Raw genomic sequence first — 22,735 nt, 5'->3', positions numbered from 1 at the left:
ACTCAAAGGGTTCCATTAAGTCATCAAGTTTTACAGGTTCCTTAAAAAAAAAAAAAAGAGGGGGAGAGAGAGAGCGCGAGAGAAAAGTTTGGTCATGGTAGGGAATGAGTGATCAAAGCTGAGCCAAAGCTTCCTGTTACACCGGGACTATATATATATCGTGTCTTTAATGTTGGGGGATGTACGCAGGCTGCTAGGAGACTGGAGCAGGCGCTGACTCTCTGCCTGATTTCCCAGCTCGCTGAGGTTTCTTCCACCGACCACAATGAACAAGTTCCTGTGCTACACGCTTGTGGTAAGTCCCTTCAGAGAGGTAGATAGGCTTTAAGATGCATTACAGCTTCAGAGATCAGGCTGTAAAGACAGACAGCTTTTCTTAGGTTTTGTTTTGTTTTGTTTTGTTTTGTTTTCACTTGGTTTTTTTTGGTTTTGGGTATTTTTTTTTGCCTTCTCTCCGTTTTCTTGGTAAACCCTTTTCATTTCATCATGCTGAGCTTTCCTGGTGAGGATTGGAGTGTGATGGACACATCCAGCTCCAGGGAGGCAGCAGGGATTTTGATCCCATTCTTAAGGTAGTGACATGATTTGCTTTTGTTTTGCCTTTTTCCTATCTCTCTCCTTCTATAAGGTTTCATTATACCGGGCTGACACAAAGTGCTGTGTCTAGGAATGGATTTCGAAACTGTAGGCTGGGATGTTTGGTTTTGATTTACAAAAGCTCCATCTCTGCCTGCCTCTAATCTCTGCTGCACTGGCACTGGTCAGTATCTCAGATACTGGGCTGGCTTTCCTACCTGGGAAAACCACTGTGAACTCCAGAAAAAAGCACAAGCATGTGGTGCTTGTTTTTGCTTGCTTAGAAAATTCAGCTTCATAAGCGAGAAAGTGATGAATTAGTAGCTGTGTCAGTAGCTATTACAGAAAAAGTTGTGTTACTAATTTCGGTCTAAGCCCTCACTTCAATAAGTTTTTGTTTACTTGGTGATTTAGCAAGATACTTCCAGATGCAAATTTAGAGATGTTAGCAGTGCAGTAAATCTTTCAAAGTGTCATTTAATCCATTTAGCCGTATGGAATTGTGTATGGTGTCAGAGTAATTAAAACCTGTGTACAGACAAATACTGTGTAACATCTATTTGGAGGCTATTAATCTTTTGGAGAAGAAAACATTCAAAGAAAAACATTAAAAAATAATATCCAAAACAGGCTGTCATGCATGTCTGCACGGTAACTTGTTCCTGGGTTGTTTTGGTGAGTACAGTGGCATTAATGTTGTGGCAGAGCGTTAGAACTGAGATCCATTTATTTTGAAGGCTCTTTATAAATGCAATGAGATTTCCAGGATCCGATGAGTAATGCGTGTTTATTACTCTCTGCACAACTTTCTGAAAGAGCTTTTTGAGAAACAAACCCAAAGTAATTAATGGTGCAAGGGAAGCAAAAATTGTCACGCTTGTGGTCAGCAAATTGAAACACAGGACAACTTTTTCATCTCGTATTTGACGTTGTGCCTTCTTTGTCTATATGAAAGTACGGGAAGTTAATCTGGGAATTTCAGCAATAGCCTGTTATAGGCTTGGCTTCTTATCTGTGGCTGTCATAAAATAATCACATCAGTATTTTGATTTTGATTAAATGTAATGTGCCTGTTCATGTTCTTCCATAAAGTAATAGTGTTTGGTGAAATTCAGCATAATCCTCTGGCAGATGAGTCCCAGGGCTGAAATATGTCAGTGGCAGGAGTACATACCAGAGAGCTTCATCATTCAACTCTTTCTTTAAATTATTATTTAAAAGCAATTTATTTAAAGTTATCATGAAGTTTAAGTACTGTCAGATGTGCTAGAGCTCAGAAAAGTAGTTTTAGTACCTGTTTTATGAGAACACTTGTAAGAGGCACAGCAGCATTTCAAAGTTGTGTGTGTTTGGCTCACATACCTTAAGACCAGTTCGGAGACACCATAGCTTAAAAAAGGTTCTTTGGACATGATGTACTTTCAGCCTTGGCCTTTTTGCTAAGGTTTCAGAAAGGGGACCTGCTGTAGTGGTGCACACATATACATGTTGTTTGCTGGAACACTAAAACTGCTTACAAACAGACAAGCATTATGAAATCGGACTGAATTGAAAGAAATTCCCCAGAGCTGGATCTCGTTACTTGTCACGTAACTATCTTGACCCTTAAACTTGACCTTTCTCTATTTTGGATCTCTGGTTGCATGTGACATTCTTTTTCTGGCCTGCCTGTTGGGTTTGCTGTGTGTAGGCAGCAGTGGCTTTGCAGCCCGCGAGGGTAGGAGTTATCTTTCTGTCTGACTTGCTTTCTGTCTGTCTGCATGTGTGTTGGTTAAAAATAAAACACCAAGGTTACCAGAAGGATTTTTAAAAGATATTGTCACAATTTAAGTAACACCCACTGTTCAAATCTCACAGAAACTTTAATTTTGTTCCTTCTGTATTTAACTTTCATCTTAGTAGATTTGCTACTCGGATGATCTTCCTGGAGAAAAACACCTGTTTGTACATAATACTGGACATACTGTTTCTCTAGCTAGATGGTCAGTTGTTAGTAATTCTGTGCAGTGCAAAGACAGACTGTAGTCATGGTGGTAACATCCCAGGTTTGGGTTCTCTCTAAATCTCGCTGTCACTCTGGTGAATAATGTTCCAAAATATGAGTTATAAGACACAACTTTTGGTGAGTAGCTCATTTGTCTTTCTTCTTTCCACAAGCTTCCAGGCAAATGAAGCTCACGTAAACAAATACTTTCAATTTAACACTTCTTTGATAAGATGCAAAACTCCTCTTCAGTTGAATGTAATTTTCCTACCACTGAAAATGAAATAATATGGTAGATCCCTAAATTGCTTTGTGAGACCTAAGTTGTTTTGTGAGTGGCAACTAACTGCATCACAAAGTCTCTAAAACATTTGAATGGTTGGCGTATTGCTCCACTGACAGAGAAATGGAGACAGTGGTTGGTATCCTCAGTTATGAATAGAGGTTGCTCAAAACAGTCACTAGTTATATTCGTAATATAAAAGAGCAGCCTCCACTTCACAAAGACCGTACAAAAGTACGTCTCGTTATGTCCAAAGCAAGCAGATTGCATTGAAGCTGTTGGCGGAGTGGTGGAACTGCTTTATAAGATAAACTCAAAACAGCAAAAAAGGCTCTGATTTAGCTTTTGTTGTGTACCTGATGCTCAGCTGCGGTCTGCCCAAAGGTGCTTCCTCTGGGCTGTGCTCTCAAGAGAGCCTGCAGCAACTCATGGATTATGCCGTTCTGCTCAGCTGTCAGCCCAAAGAGGTTAAATTTGGTGTTTGCATGGGGCCCCCCAACAGCAAGGTGAGGAGAGTGAGATTTGAGCATCTCCCAGGGGAATGGGAGTCATTTTTATCTAGATGACAAATATTTTATGATGGCTATTTGAAATAGACAACCATGGATCTGATCGAGCATCACACTGTCATGTACTGGATCTAGAGATACTGTTTTGATTTGACAAGCTATTGATTAGGAGGACCTCTTCAATATGATCACTGCTATATTTTGTCACTGAGATTTCTTTGAGGACTGTGCATGATTTCAGTGAGGCATTCTGCCTAAGGGCTGAGGGCAAGTGAAGGCCTCCTGCCTTAGCTTTGTCCAAATACTTTCTGTAGAAAGCAAAGCAGGAGAGTCGTGAGGTTTTACTTTGAACCCAACGCAAACACTAGGAGCAATCTGACAGATGCCTTGAATGATTATTTATCACGCAGGAAAATATGCTTCAGAATAGTTGTGGAATGCAGAACAGAAACAGATTTATCTTTCTCAGCAAATTAAACATTCTCCTTTGGTCTACAACCCAAAACCGCAAACCCAAGCTATATAATAATATTTTCATATGCTGAAAAGCCACTTTCATTTCTCTCACAAAGCAGTGATTTAAGACGATGATGCTTGAAGGATTTTTGCTTTATGTGCTTTGTCTTCCAGTTCATTTTAATTCAACAAGAAAAAGCAAGTGGCTCTTTGCCTTACAATTAAAGATGAAAGAAAAGGGTGTGTACTTTTTTCATGCCCAAGATCTGAAATGAAATTTTACAATCGCATTATTTCTCTTTCAAAAGCGTCTTCTAAGGAGGGCTCAAATAAATGGACTGCACAGGCCTTTTATGTTAGCATTGACAATTTTCTGTATGCTGACATAAAGATGGCACAGAAAAATATAGCTTTAGGCCTGATGTGTTGAGTGACACAATCAAAGAATTACTTTTTAACCTTGGGTAACTCATTTTTGAATAATTCTCAGTATTTACTTGCGTGACACTAACTTACACTAGATTTGTATTTCAGTATTTACAGTTCATCCCAACTCCTGTCATGGAGATGGCCATCCTGAGAGGTACCCAGGATTTGGCCCAGGGAGATGGACGAGGACTGAGTTTTTCAGTCCTTTCAGAACTGAGCCCATGACACTAGATGTAAATTTCACCCAACGGGGTGGTAGGTAGATGCAGTTAATGATAGTAGGTTTTGTTTTGTTTTAGTAATTATCTTGTTACTGATAGTATTTCATATTCATAGGGGAAAAAAAACCCAACACATTAAAACATTTGGGATTTTTTAAAAAAACTAATTTTTGTATTTCAGTACCCCTAGGAAAACCCTTTGCAATTGCGTGCACTCTGAATCAGAGTAACAGCTAGTTTGTTGAGATGAACAGGATGAACAAGGCTTCCATTGGTATTGGGATATAAAGGATGTGCTTAGGGTTCAAAACTGAAAGAAACTTCTTCCAGGAAACTAAATGGCTTTCAGAAATGTGTTGGGAACTATATTTAAACTACTTGGGTTTCTTGCACCTGCTTCTCAGTAAAAGGCTGCTCCCAAACTTCCTCTGGTGAGAGAATCCCCTTTTCGTTTGTCAGCATGATCCTTTAACAGAGAAAGTTCTTCTCTCTGTGTGTGTTCACGTCTACCTGTACTGAATCTATAGGCACTGCTTTGAACTGCCAAGATATTGAACAAGTGAAGATCCTCTTCAAGATGAGGGTCTCCATATCCTTCCAGTATTTCTTGATGCCTCTTCTGGGCTGAAATAACCTTTCCTAAACAAGGATGAACAGAATTCTGTGCAATCTTCTGAATGACAAATCCATAACTTGGCCAAGTGTATTACTGGGAGACTCCAGCTTTGGTTTTTTTAGGGTTAAAGGGTGAACATGCTGATTCCAGTAAACTGAAGACATAGTTGTTGTTTCTTTCTCCTTTGAAACCGGAATGTGCCACCTTCTCCAGCAAGTGCAAAAAGGCCAGTACCAGCAGGATTAGGGAGAAATCCTGCTTTCTGTGAAGCTTTGAGGAAGACCAATGATCATAGGATCATAGAACTGTCTAGGTTGGAAGGGACCTTTAAGATCATCTAGTCCAACCATCAACCTAACTCTGATAAAAACCATCACTAAACCATGTTTCTAAGCACTATGTCTACCTGATCAGAGCTAGATCATGGCATTTTCATGTATTCAAATAGTGCTATGCCTCACAGCAGAGATTAAGGTGTTTAGTAAGTTGCCCACCTTTAAATATGGGCATTCAGGTCAATCAGAGGTTTTATGTGACAGAGAATTTGCTAACAAGTTGGTCCTAGCATGGCTTAGGAGGAGAAATGTCAGGAAAGACACAGAATGCATTGAATTAGCATTTTAATGTGATTCAGGAACATGCTTTTGAAGGGCCTCTTCTGATCATCCTTATTTGCTGTATTTTAGTCTGCACCTCAGAGCAGACTTGAAGCGCACAAAGTGGATTTACAAAAGTAAACTGATGAAAGTAAATCCAGAGAGACTCCAGAGACACACCAGATGCACCGTAAGCACTAATGCATGCTCAATCCATGAGAACAGACTGAAGTTAGTCCAAAATAACCCCCCTGAATCACGCATAATGTGGATGTCAGGTGCTCGGCACCATCTGTTTTGCTCTACAAATCTGCTGTACCAGGTGACCCAACTTGCTAATCTAAGCACAAATTCAGTGTGTCTTAGACCAGTAGAAAGGACAATTTAGTGATGTTCCCTCTAGCTTATTCTGGGAACTCAGGGACAAGAAGAGTCTTTTCATCCTGTTCATGTCAAGTTGCTGCAGTAAAACTAGTAACAATCATACTTAACTACCTTCCACCATTCTTCCTGCATTTTTGCAAAACTTCAGAAAAATGGATTGCTTCTACTTTGGCACTTAACATAGGTTCAAGGATATCTTTTGATTTTCACGTTTCATATTAATATTCAGAATACTCCTGTGTGCTAGGTGTTTTTAGTCTGCATAGAAGACAATCTTGCTGCTCTAGTCTGTAAGTATTATTAAGTGACCTATAGTAGTCTTATGAAAAAGTGTGGTATTGGAGATCGGATTCTAGAAATGTAGTTAACAACATACTAATGGCTGTACTGGATCTAAGAAAAAATGAATCCAGACAAACAGCCCTAAAAAGCCCCATATGCTGTCTATGGCAGGGGTTGAGAACTGGTGCATAGAGGAGATGGAAGAAAAAGGCAGAAAAATAGCAATATTTTTCCAAAATACTCCTCCAGACTCAAGCAATTTGTGGTTTGGGATTTCCTGATCTAAAAGTGATGTTTATTTTTAATAGACCTTTATTAGAATTTTCCTTCATCACTTTGTCCAGTTGCATTTTGAACTCAACTGTTTACAATGTCCTGTGGCAACGAGTTGCACAGCTGACTGTACTAATAGGATCATAGTAGTCAAACAGCAGTAGTAATGGTAATCTAGCTCTATGTTAAAAATGATGTATAAAGTGCTCTGGTGAAATACTGGGATATTGATTGCATTTATAGCTTTAGTTTGACTGAGAGCTTTTTCTCATAATTGTTTACTAAATAAAAGAGTTGGATCCTGCATACATATGGCTCAGCCACTGGTAGGTGGACGGACGGGTTACTGCAGCTACATAATGTGTGTTTCTGTGAAGGAAGGGAAGAAAGACAGGTATGATGTGCCTTTCTTTTAAAAACATGAAGAAAAAATCAAATGCAAAGGCTGATAGTCCTTTTAGTGATACTGATTTATTAATCCTATTATTATGGTTATTGACTATGCTCATTTAGATTAATAGTATTCTGGTTGCCATTAATAGTTCCTAGCTATTGGTACTTCCAAAGGCAAAACTTTGCATGGTCTCAAACATGTATTGTCCAACTATGGTTTTGCTCAATTTTTAAAATCAATCCTTCTCAAATTCTGTTGAATTATTTTCAATTTTTATTGGCTTGCTTCACATAGCTGTACATTCTTCAAGAAGCAAGTGCCTCCATTTTTCCTTACAAAACCCCATGCTCTCATACACTGATTACTGAACCTGAATTATTTCTAATCCTGTATTATCTCCTGCAGCAAAATTTCTCACTTGCCTCATATGTGATTTCCAATATAAATTGTTGAGTCAGGAAAATAGAGAAAATCTTGTTGTTTTTACTCCTGCATGTTGCAGAGGGGACTTGAGCAGTCTTGAAATGGTCCACCTAACCATTTGGGACCTGAAAATGTGTGACCAAGGGCAGAGGCATGACCCAGAGAAGCAGATTCTGCTGCAGTGACAGCTTTGGGTTTGTTGTGGGTTGTGGATTGCAGAGAAGGAAAACTGGCATTTCTGCACAAGGACATGCTGTCCGCATCTCTGCTTGCTGTCCCTAATCATTTTCACGGTGTCAGATTTTCATCTGTGCTGGGTATTGTCTTGGGTTTCCACAGACGTCTGCATGAAATGTGGGTTGATGCTTGTCTTTGTAGCTTCTGTGCCGCATGTTACAGTCAGTTCTGCAAAGGGAATGTGTGTGTCCATGCAAGTCTTGGACTCTGGGATGCTGTATTATCTGTTACTCAATAAAAACTGTAGGAGAAAATCTGACCACATCAACAATTAATGGGATTACCAGGAATTCCTTATTACTAGAGTAATAGCTGTAGATTTACCAAGGGTGGGTGTATTTTTTATCGATGGAAAGCCATTCACCACTAAAAAATGTGCTGCACCCTCTTGTTAAATAGATGGCATGAAACAGATCCAGTCATTTAAGAAAAATGAAGTGGTGCATCAAACTTCAATGAGTAATAAGGAATTTCTCACAGTGGAAGAGATTGTGCATTGAGATTACATGAAAAAGTGGGATCTCCACCTCTAGAAATCACAGATTGGACAAGTTACAGGGTTTAGTCAAGGGTAACTAGAAGAAGCTTTGGGGAATATCCATACTATCTGCATTTCATTCTTCAGCCTGTCTAAGTATAGCTGTATAAAAAGTGGATTCATAGACAGGCTACAGGAGAATGCACTAAAGAATATTTTCTTAAGCAGTAAGAGTTCCTAATTTAGGTACCCAATATTACTTGGTGCAAACTCTGTGACTTGTACTAATGCAGATGTACAATTAAATTGTCCTTTCCAACCTTAATAAGACTATCACTTTAATGCTGTGCTGTGGCACAAGTGAGGCCCTTAGATAGAATCATAGAATGGTTTGGGTTGGAAGGGACCTTAAAAACCATCTCGTTCCAACCCCCCTGCCATGGGCAGGGACACCTCCCAATAGACCAGGTTGCTCAAAGCCCCATCCAGCCTGGCCTTGAACACTTCCAGGGATGGGGCATCCACAACTTCTCTGGGCAACCTGTTCCAGTGTCTCACCACCCTCAGCATAAAAAATTTCTTCCTAATGTCTAATGTAAATCTCCCCTCTTTCAGTTTAAAACCGTTACCCCTCTTCCTATCGCTACACTCCCTCAAGACAACACCTCTTTAAGAAACATAGAGTCTGAATGAATAAAAAGAGTTAATTCCACTTATACTTTGGGGACATATGCATTGGAAAAGAGGAAAACATATTCTTGCAATTGATTTGGCAACTCCGTATTATCTGACTGGGACTAAAATAGCAACAAAGACAAGTCAGCTGGATCTACAATTTGAATGGATACATTAAAAAAAATCTTCAGTCAGAGCCAGTTTACTTCATCTTTATAAAATGTACAGGTTTTAGAAGAGAAGTGGCACATCAGCCATGCAGCGCTGGGACAGATCCGGGTTCTCAGTGGGGAGAGTGAACTGCAGGCAGACCCCTTGGGCCTCAGGGCGGTACATAGGGGGTAAACCCAAGAGTTGTTTTTTGATAGGCTCATGGAATCATGGAACCAAATTATAAGTTACAAGACCAAAATGATGTTACAGGGAGGTTGTCTCTACAGAAGGACAGGGCCACCTCAGCTCCTTAGATCGCACCAGCAAAGCGGACTGTTGCAGAAAGCAGAGCGAGTGTAGGGTCATGACATGTGCCAGTACTGAACCAGGTCCTCACTGCAGCCCTAAATCTGTGGTTTTAGATAGAAAGGGAAAGCATTAGCCTGGCCTCTGCCAGTTCATGTGATTAAGTCCTTAATATTCCCTTCCTAAACTGTAGCATTCTTTACCTCTGCCTGAAGCTGCATATTCAAACTCTATGTAGCTGCCGCGTTTTATCCCCAGAGCTGCTGCGTTTCAGTGCAAGATCAAATGGAAGGCATTAAAAAGGAACCTATATTGTTCTAGCCATTCGTTGCTAGTAAAAAAGAATATTGTAAGGAATCACCTTTAAAGATATCTGTGGTAGTGGTGCAATACGTTGGACAGATTTGTAAGTTCAGGTACCATTTCTTTTGCACCCAAAGTGATACTTAAAAACACAGTCATGCATAATCCCTGCCTTGCTGTTCATCAAACATGTTGCCAATGATATTAATAGGCCAGGTCCCGTGGTGCCAGGCAGTAAAAGGTCATTACCCAGTGATATTAAAAGGGTAAATGGAAGAAGAACAGGATCTACAACTCTGGAAGAACAAGGATGTACTTATGCTGGGAAGATCCTAAAATTTTCCCGTTCTAAGACAGACATGGGAGAGTCCGGAAGCTGGCTAATTTTTTACAAATTTCTAAAACAAACATTTTTTTGAAGATGGCGACATGATTATACTCATAAACTCATTAAAGTGTAAGTTTCTTTCTGACCATGGTGCTCCCCAGAACTCAAGCGAGCGATGTTTTATTTTCCTGTTGCTAGCTCTTGGATATTTCTGTGAGGTGGACCATCCAGGACGACTCTCCCCACAAGTATCCCCACTATGACCCAGGGACGTCTCGCCAACTGCTGTGCGACCAGTGCCCTCCTGGGAGCTATGTGAAGCAGCACTGTACGGCCAGCAGCCCCACGCAGTGTGCCCCGTGCCCAGACGAGTACTACGCCGAGGAGTGGAACAGCAACGAGGAGTGCCAGTACTGCAGCGCCGTCTGCAAGGAGCTGCAGTACGTCAAGCAGGAATGCACCAGCACGCAGGACCGCCTCTGCCAGTGCATCGAAGGCAGGTACCTGGAGCTCGAGTTCTGCTTGAAGCACACAGAGTGTCCTCCCGGGTTCGGCGTCGCACAGCCAGGTATGTACTGCTTGTCGATACGCACAGGTTTAATTAGAGCTCTGCCGCATGTCGGCGGCTCGTGTGGCAGTTGCAAGATTAGAAAAGAGGCTCTTCCAGAGGAAATTACAGGACAGTAAATTGTAAAGCCAATTGAACCTGTTCCTAGCCTGCATCATTTGGACTGTAGCCAAAGGAACATTTCTCAGTGGAATATCCTGCTCCTACAGTAATATATAACTTAATGGCAGTAGCAAATGTAGCAAATTGCACTCTAATGAGAAACATGATGGATTACCTCTTTTAAAGGAACATTATCTGGAATGTAGTATTTCTGTGTGTGATAAATAATAATGTTTTTCCATTTTGAAATCTGCTGTTTCAAGCAACTGTATATCTTGACAAACACCAGGAGCACTACGTGTTTGACACCAAGTGTATAATTACAACAATATTAATATAGCTCTAGCATCACAGCAATATGTGGTAATAATTAATTATCAGCATCCTAAGTGGAACTCTGAGGGAAACTGTTACTACTATCAAACAAACAACCGTTTCTTTGTCAAGCAGGCTGGCATTGTGCTGTAGGTCTGGTGGGGTTACAGAGCGAAGCGGCGCTTTTCAGCGGAGTGTATTCTTCATTTAAGACAACATACATTGTTAAACCAATAATAAGTTCTTCTCTCAAAACAAAATACATCATTTATCATTTGGCAAGTGTCATGGCCCAGTTTAGCTTCCATATTTAATACAGTCTGAAAGAATTGTAAACTGTCATTGTAGCGTAGATTGATAACTGCCCGGAGAAGAGCACTGAGGAAGGGAATCAAAGCCACGAACCCATAGGCAACCAATCTCCAGGCTGCAGAATTACTTCCCTAGGAATTACATATACACAGTGAGAAACACTACAGCTGGCCTGTACAATCTAGAGCTACTGTGAATGACAGGTCAGGAATCCTTTCTTGGGTTATGAACACCTCTTTGGAGAACAACTTTGATGTAAGGAGTAATGTTGCTGCTGTAGCTGCTCTCTAGTCCCCGAGTAATTGGTTAACTAAGCATTACTCTAATGCCCTTGCCACTGTTAAGCATTTCCACTGGCAGCTACCACATTTCCATATTATAAACCTTCATTAACCTAAATCATTATACCCAGGGGCTTGGGTTAATGAGGTTCCGCTGTACCTAAGCAGCAAGTCAAATGGGGATAGAAACAAAGTTCTCAGAAAGACGTTTGGGAGATGAACAAAGAAGTATAAATTGTCTGAGCAACCAGCCTGCTGCATCCCTGCAAGCACAGTGAAACCATGGCAGACAAATTTGAATCCTCATTTCAAAATGAAACAAACTTTGGAAGAAGATAAATTGTCTGATCGAGTAATTTATTGGAAAGTTGGTTTCCAAAAGAACATAAGAATGAACCAGCTAAACCCAAGCAGACCTCAAAGAAGAAACGAAAACATTGTAAAAATAATTGCGTCCCTCTGTGTCAATAGTGAGTTTTTGAGATGAGGCGTCGACTAAGAATTTAGTAATTGTGGACCACACTGTGTTCCCGGTTTCTGCCATATGATAGCCTTGAACTTTGTAACAATGTAAATTCAGGTGAAATAAAACCCAAGTGTAGAGAAATACGGTTCCAGTACCACACAGGGAGATGGTGAGCTCCAGTGTCTCATTCAAAGCTTAAAACATTAGAAATCCATTTCCCCACTGCCAGTCACTCGTGATTACACTGGGCAGATCGCTTTACTTTGGCAGTTCCCTTTTGTGAGTGCAGATTAAGGTTTTGTTCCTTTCTGCCGCGGTGGGTCCTGTACCTGTCAAGAGTTTTTAGCAGCTCTGTGCCGGGGAAGCAGAGCTGCGATGAGGCTGCACCACCTCCCCGGTGGTGACTGCCATTTCCCTGGGGAGAATGGGGGATTCCAGGAGAACTGCAGGGAGCGGCAGAAGGGCCCTGAACAAGAGTGGCCAGATAAGCAGCAAAGAAGAAGCTGGCAAAGCTGGGAGGTGACTTTATGCTCAACCCTGAGAATACTTGATGGATTACCCAGTTTATTCCCCTCTTGTGCCGCAAAGGTTATAGAAGGAAGCTCTGAGCAGAACGACGTACCGTTTGCAGGGACTCTCCTTTCTTCCCCCTCCTCGCTGCCAGAACACAACAGTGGTGTGTCTGTAGCAGGGAAAGTTGCTAAAAATTCAGACTTCTCAGCAAAGCTAATTGCTGCCTGCTCAGGCGCAGGTGCAGGCTGGAGTTTCATACAGCCCAGGGCTGCAGCAGCGCACGTTGTGCAAGAAAATGCAAGGGCAGAGGCTGCTGCTGTGGGTTGGGCACTGGCTGCAGAGGGGGGAGGATTTCGAGGGTCTGGCAGTGTACAGGGTCTGTGATTTTCAGAGGCACAACTGAAAAATTCTCCTTTGTTTCCATGTGATGTCTGATGAAAGAAGTGCTAGGCTGGGTGTATGCAAGTATTATACTTTATTTCACGGCTGGTTGAAAACTGGAGATTCATACTCTTTTTCTCTAAGGAAATGCCCCAAATAAATAAAATTTACTTAAAAGCTAGCATTAAAATAATCATCCACATGTAAATACTTCCAAAATACACTAGATGGAGGCATTTTCTTATTCAAATATAATTTCCAATTTTTTCCAAAGAATTTTGAGCATGTGCTTAAGTTTACGTTCAATAATGAAACATTAGCTATTAGACTTTCGGCGCTTGCTTAAATGTTGGCTGAATAATGACTAATTAAGAGTGAATATACAGCATTTATTGGTGCTGTTATTTTCCTGCCACTGCTGGTTTGACTGTTTGCATTGTTTCAGATTTCATGCATTTATTTTCTTCCTCTTTGTCAATGCAACAGAAACATACACTGTCATTCTATTGTTATATCATATATTTGATTCTGAAGTAAAACTATGCCTTATAAAATTAAAACACCAAGTAAAACATATGTATGTATATTAAATATTTTTGATATATTGGACCATCTACTTTCCTTGCTTTTAATAATATTTTATTCAAGCCCAGAAAAAAGTTCAAAAATGTTACTGAAATTTTGTTTTCCTGTATAATTTAATATTTGAGCAGGGAAAGTACTTTTCAGAGGTTCTTTAGTTGGTATTTAGTTGAGTTATATTCTTAGATAGAACTAAACCCATTTGAGTAAGGTTCTGAGCAGGTATTAGAGCACAATTTAGGGCAGTTCCTTTTGCTATTTAATTATTTTACAGAGTATTTCTATAGTCAAAGGGTGAAGGTCAGACATTGTGTAATGTCTGAATAGACTCAAGTAATTACTGATTTGAAGAAATTACCTTACTAAATTACTGATTTAATCAGTAATTACTGATTATAAAGTTGGTAACAAGTGTATGTCAGCGTGCTATTTACTTTCTTATTCCAGTAGGAACATCGTTCTCTTAAAGTATCATTTTTGATTTTAAAAATGTGGGTTTTTTTTCCTAAATGTGATTCCTTCGTAAATCAGAAATGTGAAAAGCAGAAGCATGATAATTTTGAGAGGAATATAATCTTTTATTTTTGTGTTGTTGCATTTTTTTAAAGTTGAGGTTATGTGTAATTGAATGCTTTGTTCTCCTGTTTCCACAGGTACCCCTGAGAGTGACACTGTATGTAAGAGATGTCCAGAAGGATTTTTCTCAAATGAAACATCATCCAAAGCAGCCTGTCTAAAGCACACCAACTGTAGTGCACTGGGTTTCAAAACAGCCTTGAAGGGAAATGCAGTTCGTGACAATGTCTGTCAGGAAAATACAGATACAACACCTCAAAAATGTGGAATAGGTATGTATCATATTAAGGAAGAGTGCTCTGAAAACATACCTTTAATTACAGTTAAAAACAGTGTATCAGCATTTATGATAAAAATATCTAGGTTGGTAACCGTTTGCCTGCTGTGGTGATGGCGGTAGTAGAGTTTTAATTATTGTAGGTCAGACCAAATGGATCTCAAGCACAAAGAGCGACAGTGCTATAAAGACCACTTAGTATGTTTTTTAAGAACATTTTTCTTATCAACCTTGCTACTTGCCTTTTTTTTTTTCTTTTTTTTCTTGAGACAAGCAGGTTAACAGAGATCAGGACGATTGACATGTTCTTTTTCTCTTTCTCATTTCAGATGTGACCCTGTGCGAGGAGGCTTTTTTCAGGTTTGCTGTTCCTACTTTTCTCACACCTAACTGGTTGAACATACTAGCAGACAGTTTGCCTGGGACAAAGGTTAGCACAGAAAATATCGAAAGGATTAAACAAAGGCACGGTACTCAAGAGCAGACCTTCCAGCTGTTGAAATTATGGAAGCAGCAAAACAAAGAGCAGGATATGGTCAAGAAGATTATTCAAGGTACCTTGTTTTGATAGCACGTATATTAAAAGCAACATTCTAAATGGCATTTTAAAAATTGTTTGGGATTAAATACCTCCTGGTGATATGTTATGCTCTGAGGAGGACCTGCAGGGCCTAATTGAGATTTATCGATGCATTAAGCACAGTGAAGCTGAGGGGAAGCAGGAAGAGAATTCAGCTTCTCCTGATCCATGGAGGACTGAATTCTTCCCAGACTTGTAGCCCCCTTGGGAGCATGTATGGTGTCACAGCCAAGATCCCCTTTTGAGACTGCACAACATATGAAGAATTTTGATCAAGTTGGGAAAGTGTTTCCCATTGTTATATCTGAGCAGTGGCTGTTGAAGTTAGAGGCAGCTGGATGCCTGCAACTGAGGGTGCAATTTATTTTTCTATAAAGTGGAGACTGACAGCTCAGGCTAGGACATCTATTCACAGAATGGGGACGCATGGGAGTGAGGAATACACAGACAGGCTTTCCCTTCTTTTTTCCTTCTGGTACCTATTTGTCATGCCAATTCACCGCTTTGTTTGTGCTGAATCTGCCAAGACAAGTGTCAAAGGTGAAATAGTGCTGCAATGTTAGCACTGAGGTTTTTATGAGAGTCAAGCCAACTCTTTTCATGTAAGCCACCATCAACAACTGCCACATTAGAATGACCTTTTGTCCACGTGGAATAGATTTGAAGGTGCTGCAGAAATTGTTTTTTCTCCCACTTCTTTTTTAATATGCATGCTTATGGTAGACTCTGAAGTGTCTAGAATATTCAAAACCAAAAATGACTATTTTAGCAAACCTTGCCTAGACATTTCTGAAGAAGAGAAACAAGTATTAGGATTCTCATCACATAGCATTTTACAAGAGAGATGAAACAAGTATATAGCAATAAATACTTGCTACTAACTTTGTTCATAATTTGGGGTTGTTTGCATTTGCAAAGTTAATTAAATTCTTAAGTGGTTTTCATCAGCCTAGAAAAAAACATTTCTGAGAGAATTACTTGAAATAACGTAAAAAAGGAAAGAATATTCACCTTGAAATGTGGACGTGTTTTTTGCAGGCCACGCTAACGTTGTAATGCATTGTACTTATCTCTCTTGTCTTTTCGCTTCCTATAGATATCGATCTCTGCGAAAATAGTGTCTTAAGACACATTGGCCACCCGAATCTCACCTATGAACATCTCAATACGCTAATGGCAAGCTTACCAGGCAAGAAAGTGGGAAAAGAAGATATCGAGCACACAATGAAGCTATGTCGATCTACAGAGCAAGTTCTGAAGCTTCTCAGTCTGTGGAGAATAAAGAATGGTGACCAAGACACCATTAAAGGTTTAACGTATGGACTGAAGCACTTGAAAACATACCACTTTCCAAAACCAACTATCCAAAGTCTGAAGAAGGTGATTAAGTTTCTTCACAGATTTACAATGTATAGATTACACCAGAAACTCCTTTTAGAAATGGTAAGGAACCAAGTTAAATCAGTGAAAGTAAGATGTGTCTAATTCAAGATGTTTTTCGTTCTCCACTGACTATTTTTCCCTAATTACTGCCAGCAGTAATTAAACTGGAACGTTGTTTTCCTACATTATGTCTTACTATTTATAGAAATGCCTGACTGGAATAGCTCTAAGTCTTTTGCAGTGTTTTTGGAAGTTTTTTTAATAAAATCACTTTTGTAAAAGCTATTAACCTGTTGATAACACTAAGAGCCTGATTCTGCATTTTTGCACATTCAGAGTTGAAAAGCCCCACTATAGTCACTGGATGAGAAAAGAATGCCGGACCAGGCTCTACTACAGTATTTGCTATTTATATTCTTCGAGTTATAAACATTTTTGTTGTACATATTTATTAAGTTAAATGGAAATTGTATGAGACAATTTTAGGAAGAGAAATGAAAAGCACACTGTATATTTTCTAGTTAAACAAAAATGATCCCATATATTTTTCTGGCAAAATTTTGTAGCATGCTCTAAGAGTTATTAATTTCTTTACATTTTGTATTTAAAAAAATATTATTGCTTAGTTTTATTTGTATAAGTTGTGGTATCTTTTGGTAGGGATGTTTTAATTTATCCAATGATTTTAATTCAAATATGGTGGAAATATAGCATAAGTGACCTGAATATTTAAATATTCTGTGAGGAAGTGAATGTACCATATTTAAGAAGCTGGATTTTTACATAGAATTTCATAATCTTATTTTATAAAACAATTAAATTTTTCAGTTTACTTTTTGACTGTTGTTCTACTCTTGACTCTGAAGCAGGAACTAATAACAAAGGCAGACCATGTGGATTTCAGTCCTTATCTTGGGCTTGGCTTCTCTGCTACTCCCTGTCTGGTCTAGGAGTTAATATGTGAGCCAAATAAACATTGACCAGCACGGGGTTTTCATTGTCACTGCACAGGTGTAAAAGAAGGTAAAAAGTATTAAAGGTTCTAGTTCAGGGGGCCCAGGCGGTTGTGATACAACTGATTATAGCTCCATAGACACACTTGGCCCAGCATCACTCTTGGCCCAGTGTCATTCTTGGAGAGCTCACAACCTTTGCCCTAACCACAGCTTGTAATTTCATGGAGAAAAGATGATGCAGGGTCCGGCCGGACTTGGAAAGCCTCACATATTGCCACTGTGTTTAAAGGAAGGGAGCACAGAGAGGTCACATAAAAAAAAAATAAAAATCCATTGCCCTCAGCTGCAGAATGAGGCACCTGCAAAGCCATGGGCCCCAAAAAAAGGGAACAGAGAGTGTATGAGTGTTGTTATCAGAAGCTCACATAATTTTAAGGACCAGTGATCATTCACTGCACACCAAAAGCTTCAGTGGCTGCAGAGAGACACTGTGCTCTTGCTTTTTGTTTAAATCACGTGAACAGAGCTGGAGTATTCAATGTATTCTTTTCCCTTGTGTAAAGGATGGAAAAGCCAGCAGCATTTAGCCTTGTATGACAAATACTCCTCTGTTACAGATGAGAGGATCTTAAGTAAAGAATGAGAAAAAGATTCCTGATATATATGATAGGTGCTCATCAGAAGTGCTCTCCTTACAGAGAGTACAAATGGGACGTACTGCTTTAAAATACTTGGGTTTTATTTTTCACTGAATTCTCACATCACCTTTTGTATCAAAAGGAATGAACTCCCTTTAATATTTCACATCCTATATATTAGCATCTCATTTATCAAAGTAGCTGAGAAATGGAGCTGAACACACACAAAAAATTCCTAGTTTTGTGTTGATTAATTTGAAGTAATTTAAATACTTTTACAACAGAAACTGGGTTTACATATAATTAAAAGGCTTAAAAGATGATAACAACAGAGTCTCAAATCTGCAAAATAGAGACCAGATGTTTCCATGATTCTGCCAGGTGTGGAGGTTTGGGGTGTTGGAGGTATTAAAATGAGAATAATCATTTTACAGGCAGCGAAAGGAAGAGGAATCCCACACACGTCTTATAAACATTTCCATCCTAATCCTTTCTACATTAGCTCCATTTAATACAACAATTTAGCAATTGGTAGCACGGTTACAGTATCAAGTAGTAATATAGTTAAAATATGTATCGGTGGAATCACTTCAACAGAACTACGGGCTAGGGAAAAGCACAGTTGCTTCTTAGTACATGACACTGCTTTTTAATTTATACATTTAGGCTTCCATATTCCAAATAATTATATAAGCCTTATTGCAAGCAACACTGTGAATGCAGTCCTTCATGAATGATAATACTGAAGAAGGTGCTCAGATCCACAGAGTACAGTTTATGCTATGGCCACTGTATGAATATGCTGTACTTCACTACAGTAGAGTATAGCCTTGACTGGATTTCCTCTGAAACTTTAGCATTAAACTGTTACCTGTGCCTTTTAAAATAGGAATACTTCTTTTTTCCTAAACATAAAGTTACACCTGTTCAATGAATTATACCTTTTAAAGCTGATGCAGCTAACCAAGTGCTCACACTCAGGTAGACACTTCTCAGCCAGTTTATGCCTCATTTATCAGTTCAGCTTTGCTCAGCTGGAAGGAATCGAACACTTCACATCCTGAGCAGGCGGCGCTTAAACCGTATTCCCTTCCCCAAAGAGCCTCCAGCCCAAAATAGCCAAGACAAACAAAAGCGAGACCCGGGATAATGAGGGAGAGGGTGAGGCAAACAGAAAGTGGGAGGGTTGCTTGGAAAAAATGTGGGTTTGGGGGTGGAGGTTTGTTTTTCAGGGAAGACTGCAGGAGGAAAGAGGAGTTGTGCGGTGGGAGAGGGGTACCCGTGTCCGAGGCACAGAGGAAATGCTGCTGTGGGAGGGACGGAGGGAGGCACAAGGGCTGGGGACAACCAGCCAGAGCTGGGCCTTGGGGGTGACAGGAAGAGGGATGCTGTGCTGAAGGGACCCTGACCTGCCAGGGTATTGGTCCCTGCCTTCCTCCCAGCCTGGCTGTGGACCAGAATCAGGGGAAGGCAACCATTTTGCCAGCCCCTGGCTAGCGGTGAAGCTGCCCTTGCCTTGGGGTGGAAAGGAGGAGAGGAACAGGGAGAGTGTGCTGCCTCCTTTGCCTCTGCAGCCTCGGCTGCCCCGGGCAGGGGCAGGGGTTGTCCCGCTGCGTCGGCTTCCCCTCTGCTGAGAAAAAGGAAAGGCAGTTTCAGGAATATTTGAGGGAAGTGGTGAGATTGGCTTTAAGGCAGGCTCTTCAGCTGTTGTCTGCCCAACCATGCTCTCAAAGAGTGGAAACAACCCTCAGCCACCAAAAAATACCATGGGTTTAAAGCAGAACCTTACAGTTTCAAAATCTTCTACAGTGCTGTTTTTCAGATCTTTTTTCATACGCACTTGTCCTCCAGGGAGGAACTCTCTCAGGTCCCAGAAAATACATGATGTTTTGGAGTAGGAGGGAAATTAAAGAAGAAGTAGATATTAAGCTCTTTAATCATCTTTCTTTATGCTATGCACATCACCAAGCACAATAGATGCCTGGTTCCTGACTGTGACTCATGGATGCTCTCGTATAAAATTACCAATCAATAATATAGTCTGCTGTAGACTGAACATTTTGAAATAAAACCTGGTATTATATAGCTTTTTAAATGTTTAGAGAGCTGGATAATGAAGGTTAAAAGAATTGGTTAGGAGTACACACGTCTGTAACTGACCACCACATTCACACTTGCACACACTCACACTCTCACACTCTGTACACCATGAATACAACTTGTACCGGGGGCTTGGACAGGCTGTGGTGAGGAACTCAATTCAACCAAACCCTTCATTGCCCTCAGACACCTGTCATGCCCATCCCTGGTGTTGTACGGGTCAACATCGCCACCTCCGAGGCAGAGGTGTCTGGTTTGCTTGTGAATCGCCTTCCAAGTGCCCGGATTTTCTGCCTTGAAGTAATTCAAAACTGTGGTTCAGAAATAAGTAAATATTTATAGAAAAAAGAACCAGCAATTTCTGCAGACTATCAGGAACGATTCAATTTTGGACAACTGTCAAATATAGGAAATACCCACCCCCCAAAATATTTCTTTGTTGAAGTAATGTGGAGAAGCAAAAAAAAAAAAAAAAAAAAGGACAAAAATAACTGAAAAAAAAAGAGAAAGTTTTTCATTTTTCTTCCTTCACCTTAAATAGATGGTAGAACCAATATTGGCAATAAGCTCAGTAGTGAGGGTGGATAAAAATATCTACAAAGCTAAGGCTGCAGTCGTTTTGTGACTACTCCCTGTGGAGTCGAAGGACAAATCTATGGGAAAGGGCTGGCTGTAAGAGTGGACTCAGAATTGCAATTAATTGAGTAATTCTATTTTTGTGCTAGAGTTTTGAACTGAACGAAACTCGAGACAAAGTAAAGCAGGTGAGCGCAATGTGAACGTAGTTTATTCCACTCATCATCATCCTCATTCCTTGTATTTATGGTAAGTTTGCGTAGGATTCCTCTGTTTGTCTTTTTGCATTTAAAAAAAGTTCTTTCATACTACCAGGTTATTTTTTTAAAATCATCCTGACCTTTAGTACCTAGGAGGTTATTTAAAAGGAACCACATGATGAAAGATTGTGGCTTTGGCAATATTTCTTATATGAAGAGGACAGGGCGTGGTTCAATAACGGTGAAGACAGAACTTTCTGGAGAATATTTTTCTCCTTTTTTTTTCTTTATCTATGAATGAAAGTCTACAACCACTTTTAAATAAATAAATAAACTTTCTGGCAACTAGGACGTATATCATTCTGGATGTGCAGAACTTTGTCAGCACACAAAACAAGATTTCTGTCTGTTGATAGTATTGACGGTGGGGTGTTGGTATTGTGCTTCAGCTCTTCCTTATGGCATTTAAGATGAGTGAAATGATACATCCTAAAGGATGATTAGTCCTACTAGCAATGCAATGGAAACTCAGTGTCGGTAAGAGATGGATCAGGTCCTTATGTTCTTTGAAGGGGAGAGTCATCAAAGATCAAGGTGCCTAAATACCAGAAGGGTTGCAGGAGCCTCCCTTGGCCGGAGTTAGGGAAGGCGAACATAGACCCTTGTTTTCGGGAAGGGTGTCCACGCTCAGGAGATGTGTCAATGCTTGAAGGAGGGTGTGTTTTTTGGATTGCAGCAAAATAAGCTGAGAGTGGCTGGCAGGCCGGTGAAGCCAGCGGGAAACCGGGCTATTCCCGTCTGCCGGAGGTAGAGAAGAGCAGCTTGGTTTTATGCCGCGTGGGTTGGGAGCCAGCTCAACTACCCTTACAAGGAATGGGTAGTTACTGGTGTTGAGACGTGTTTTGAAAGTCTAAGAAGACTGACATGCAGAAACCTCAAGAAGTCAGAAGAATGATGCAGGAAAACTACACTTTGTGCCTCAAAATCAGACTTTGTCTCTTGAAATAATCACCAAAACCAAGTACTCAGAAATTAAATCTCTCTTTTTTGAAAGGAAGAGATTTCTTTCACAGCTAATGAGCAAGACCCCATAGCAATATTTGGGTGATTTTGTGTTGAGAGAGGATGCTTACAGGCAAGTGATGGCAGCACCACAGCAGTGACCCAGTGATGCTCCCAAGCTTCTATGTACCCTGCAAGGGCTTGGACACCTGAAACTCAGCACAAGGATGTTCAGCCCCACCAAGGAAATTGCGGCAAAGGCTTGTGTGCTGAAACTGGATCCCACCCTCCCTACCCCATAACTGGCTTAGATGTCTCTGTGAAACATGGTCTCATAGCCTGGCTCTCCTTCATGGTATGATGCACCCAAGTCATCCCTTTGGATGCAGACAATTGCTTCACTTTCCTGCCACGCCTGGAGCTGCTGGTCCCCACCTCTCCTTGCCCAACAGTGCGCACAGCCAGGGAGGCGGCAGCAGGGGTGGACTCCCTCCTCCCCAGCCTCAGGGGCTCCTACACACCGGCTGCTGGGAAGAGGCACTGAATCAGCGTGGAGACAGGACAGGATGCACCAGCCTCCAGACTCCAACCTGGAATGGGGCCATGTCAGCGGCCGAGTGCCTATTAAACAGGCATAGTGAAATGGGCAGGCAGGGACTGCATTTGCATTAAACAGGAATAGAAAAAAATGTGGGCAGAGGCTGCATTTGTATTAAACAGGCATAGAAAGAAGCTCCTGCTGGGACAGAAAGTGATGGCCAGGACCCTCTCTCCTCGTCCCCAGGCGCTGAGGAAAACAGACACATCTGCAGGCTACAAGATGTCCCACCCCACATGACCCACCACTGGGGCATGTTCTGCTTGTGCAGTGGCTCAGCCTCCAAGAAGGAGGATGGAGGGCTGTGGCTGGTGACCCCATGGTGAGGACACAGTGTTCTACCCCTGCAGCCCAAGTAAGACTGGAGCCATGGGGCTGGTGGGCACCGAACGAACCAGTACCAGGGCTGTGGGTGCATAGGGC

General features: G+C 40.8%; 1 protein-coding gene across 1 annotated transcript; it reads left to right on the top strand.

Annotated features, from left to right (window-relative positions):
• On the top strand, positions 1-17,074 carry TNFRSF11B (TNF receptor superfamily member 11b). Its single transcript, XM_074145539.1, has 5 exons — positions 1-295; positions 10,105-10,474; positions 14,080-14,274; positions 14,609-14,833; positions 15,956-17,074. Exons 1-5 carry the CDS (start codon positions 266-268, stop codon positions 16,342-16,344), a joined length of 1,209 nt encoding a protein of 402 aa, XP_074001640.1. The 5' UTR covers positions 1-265; the 3' UTR covers positions 16,345-17,074.
• The last annotated feature ends 5,661 nt before the right edge of the window (positions 17,075-22,735 follow it).

This window comes from Numenius arquata, chromosome 3, assembly GCF_964106895.1.
Source record: "Numenius arquata chromosome 3, bNumArq3.hap1.1, whole genome shotgun sequence".
NCBI classification, from domain to species: Eukaryota; Metazoa; Chordata; class Aves; order Charadriiformes; family Scolopacidae; genus Numenius; species Numenius arquata.
The sequence above is the reverse complement of the archived record's forward strand: the minus strand, read 5'-3'. Positions and strand labels throughout refer to the sequence as shown.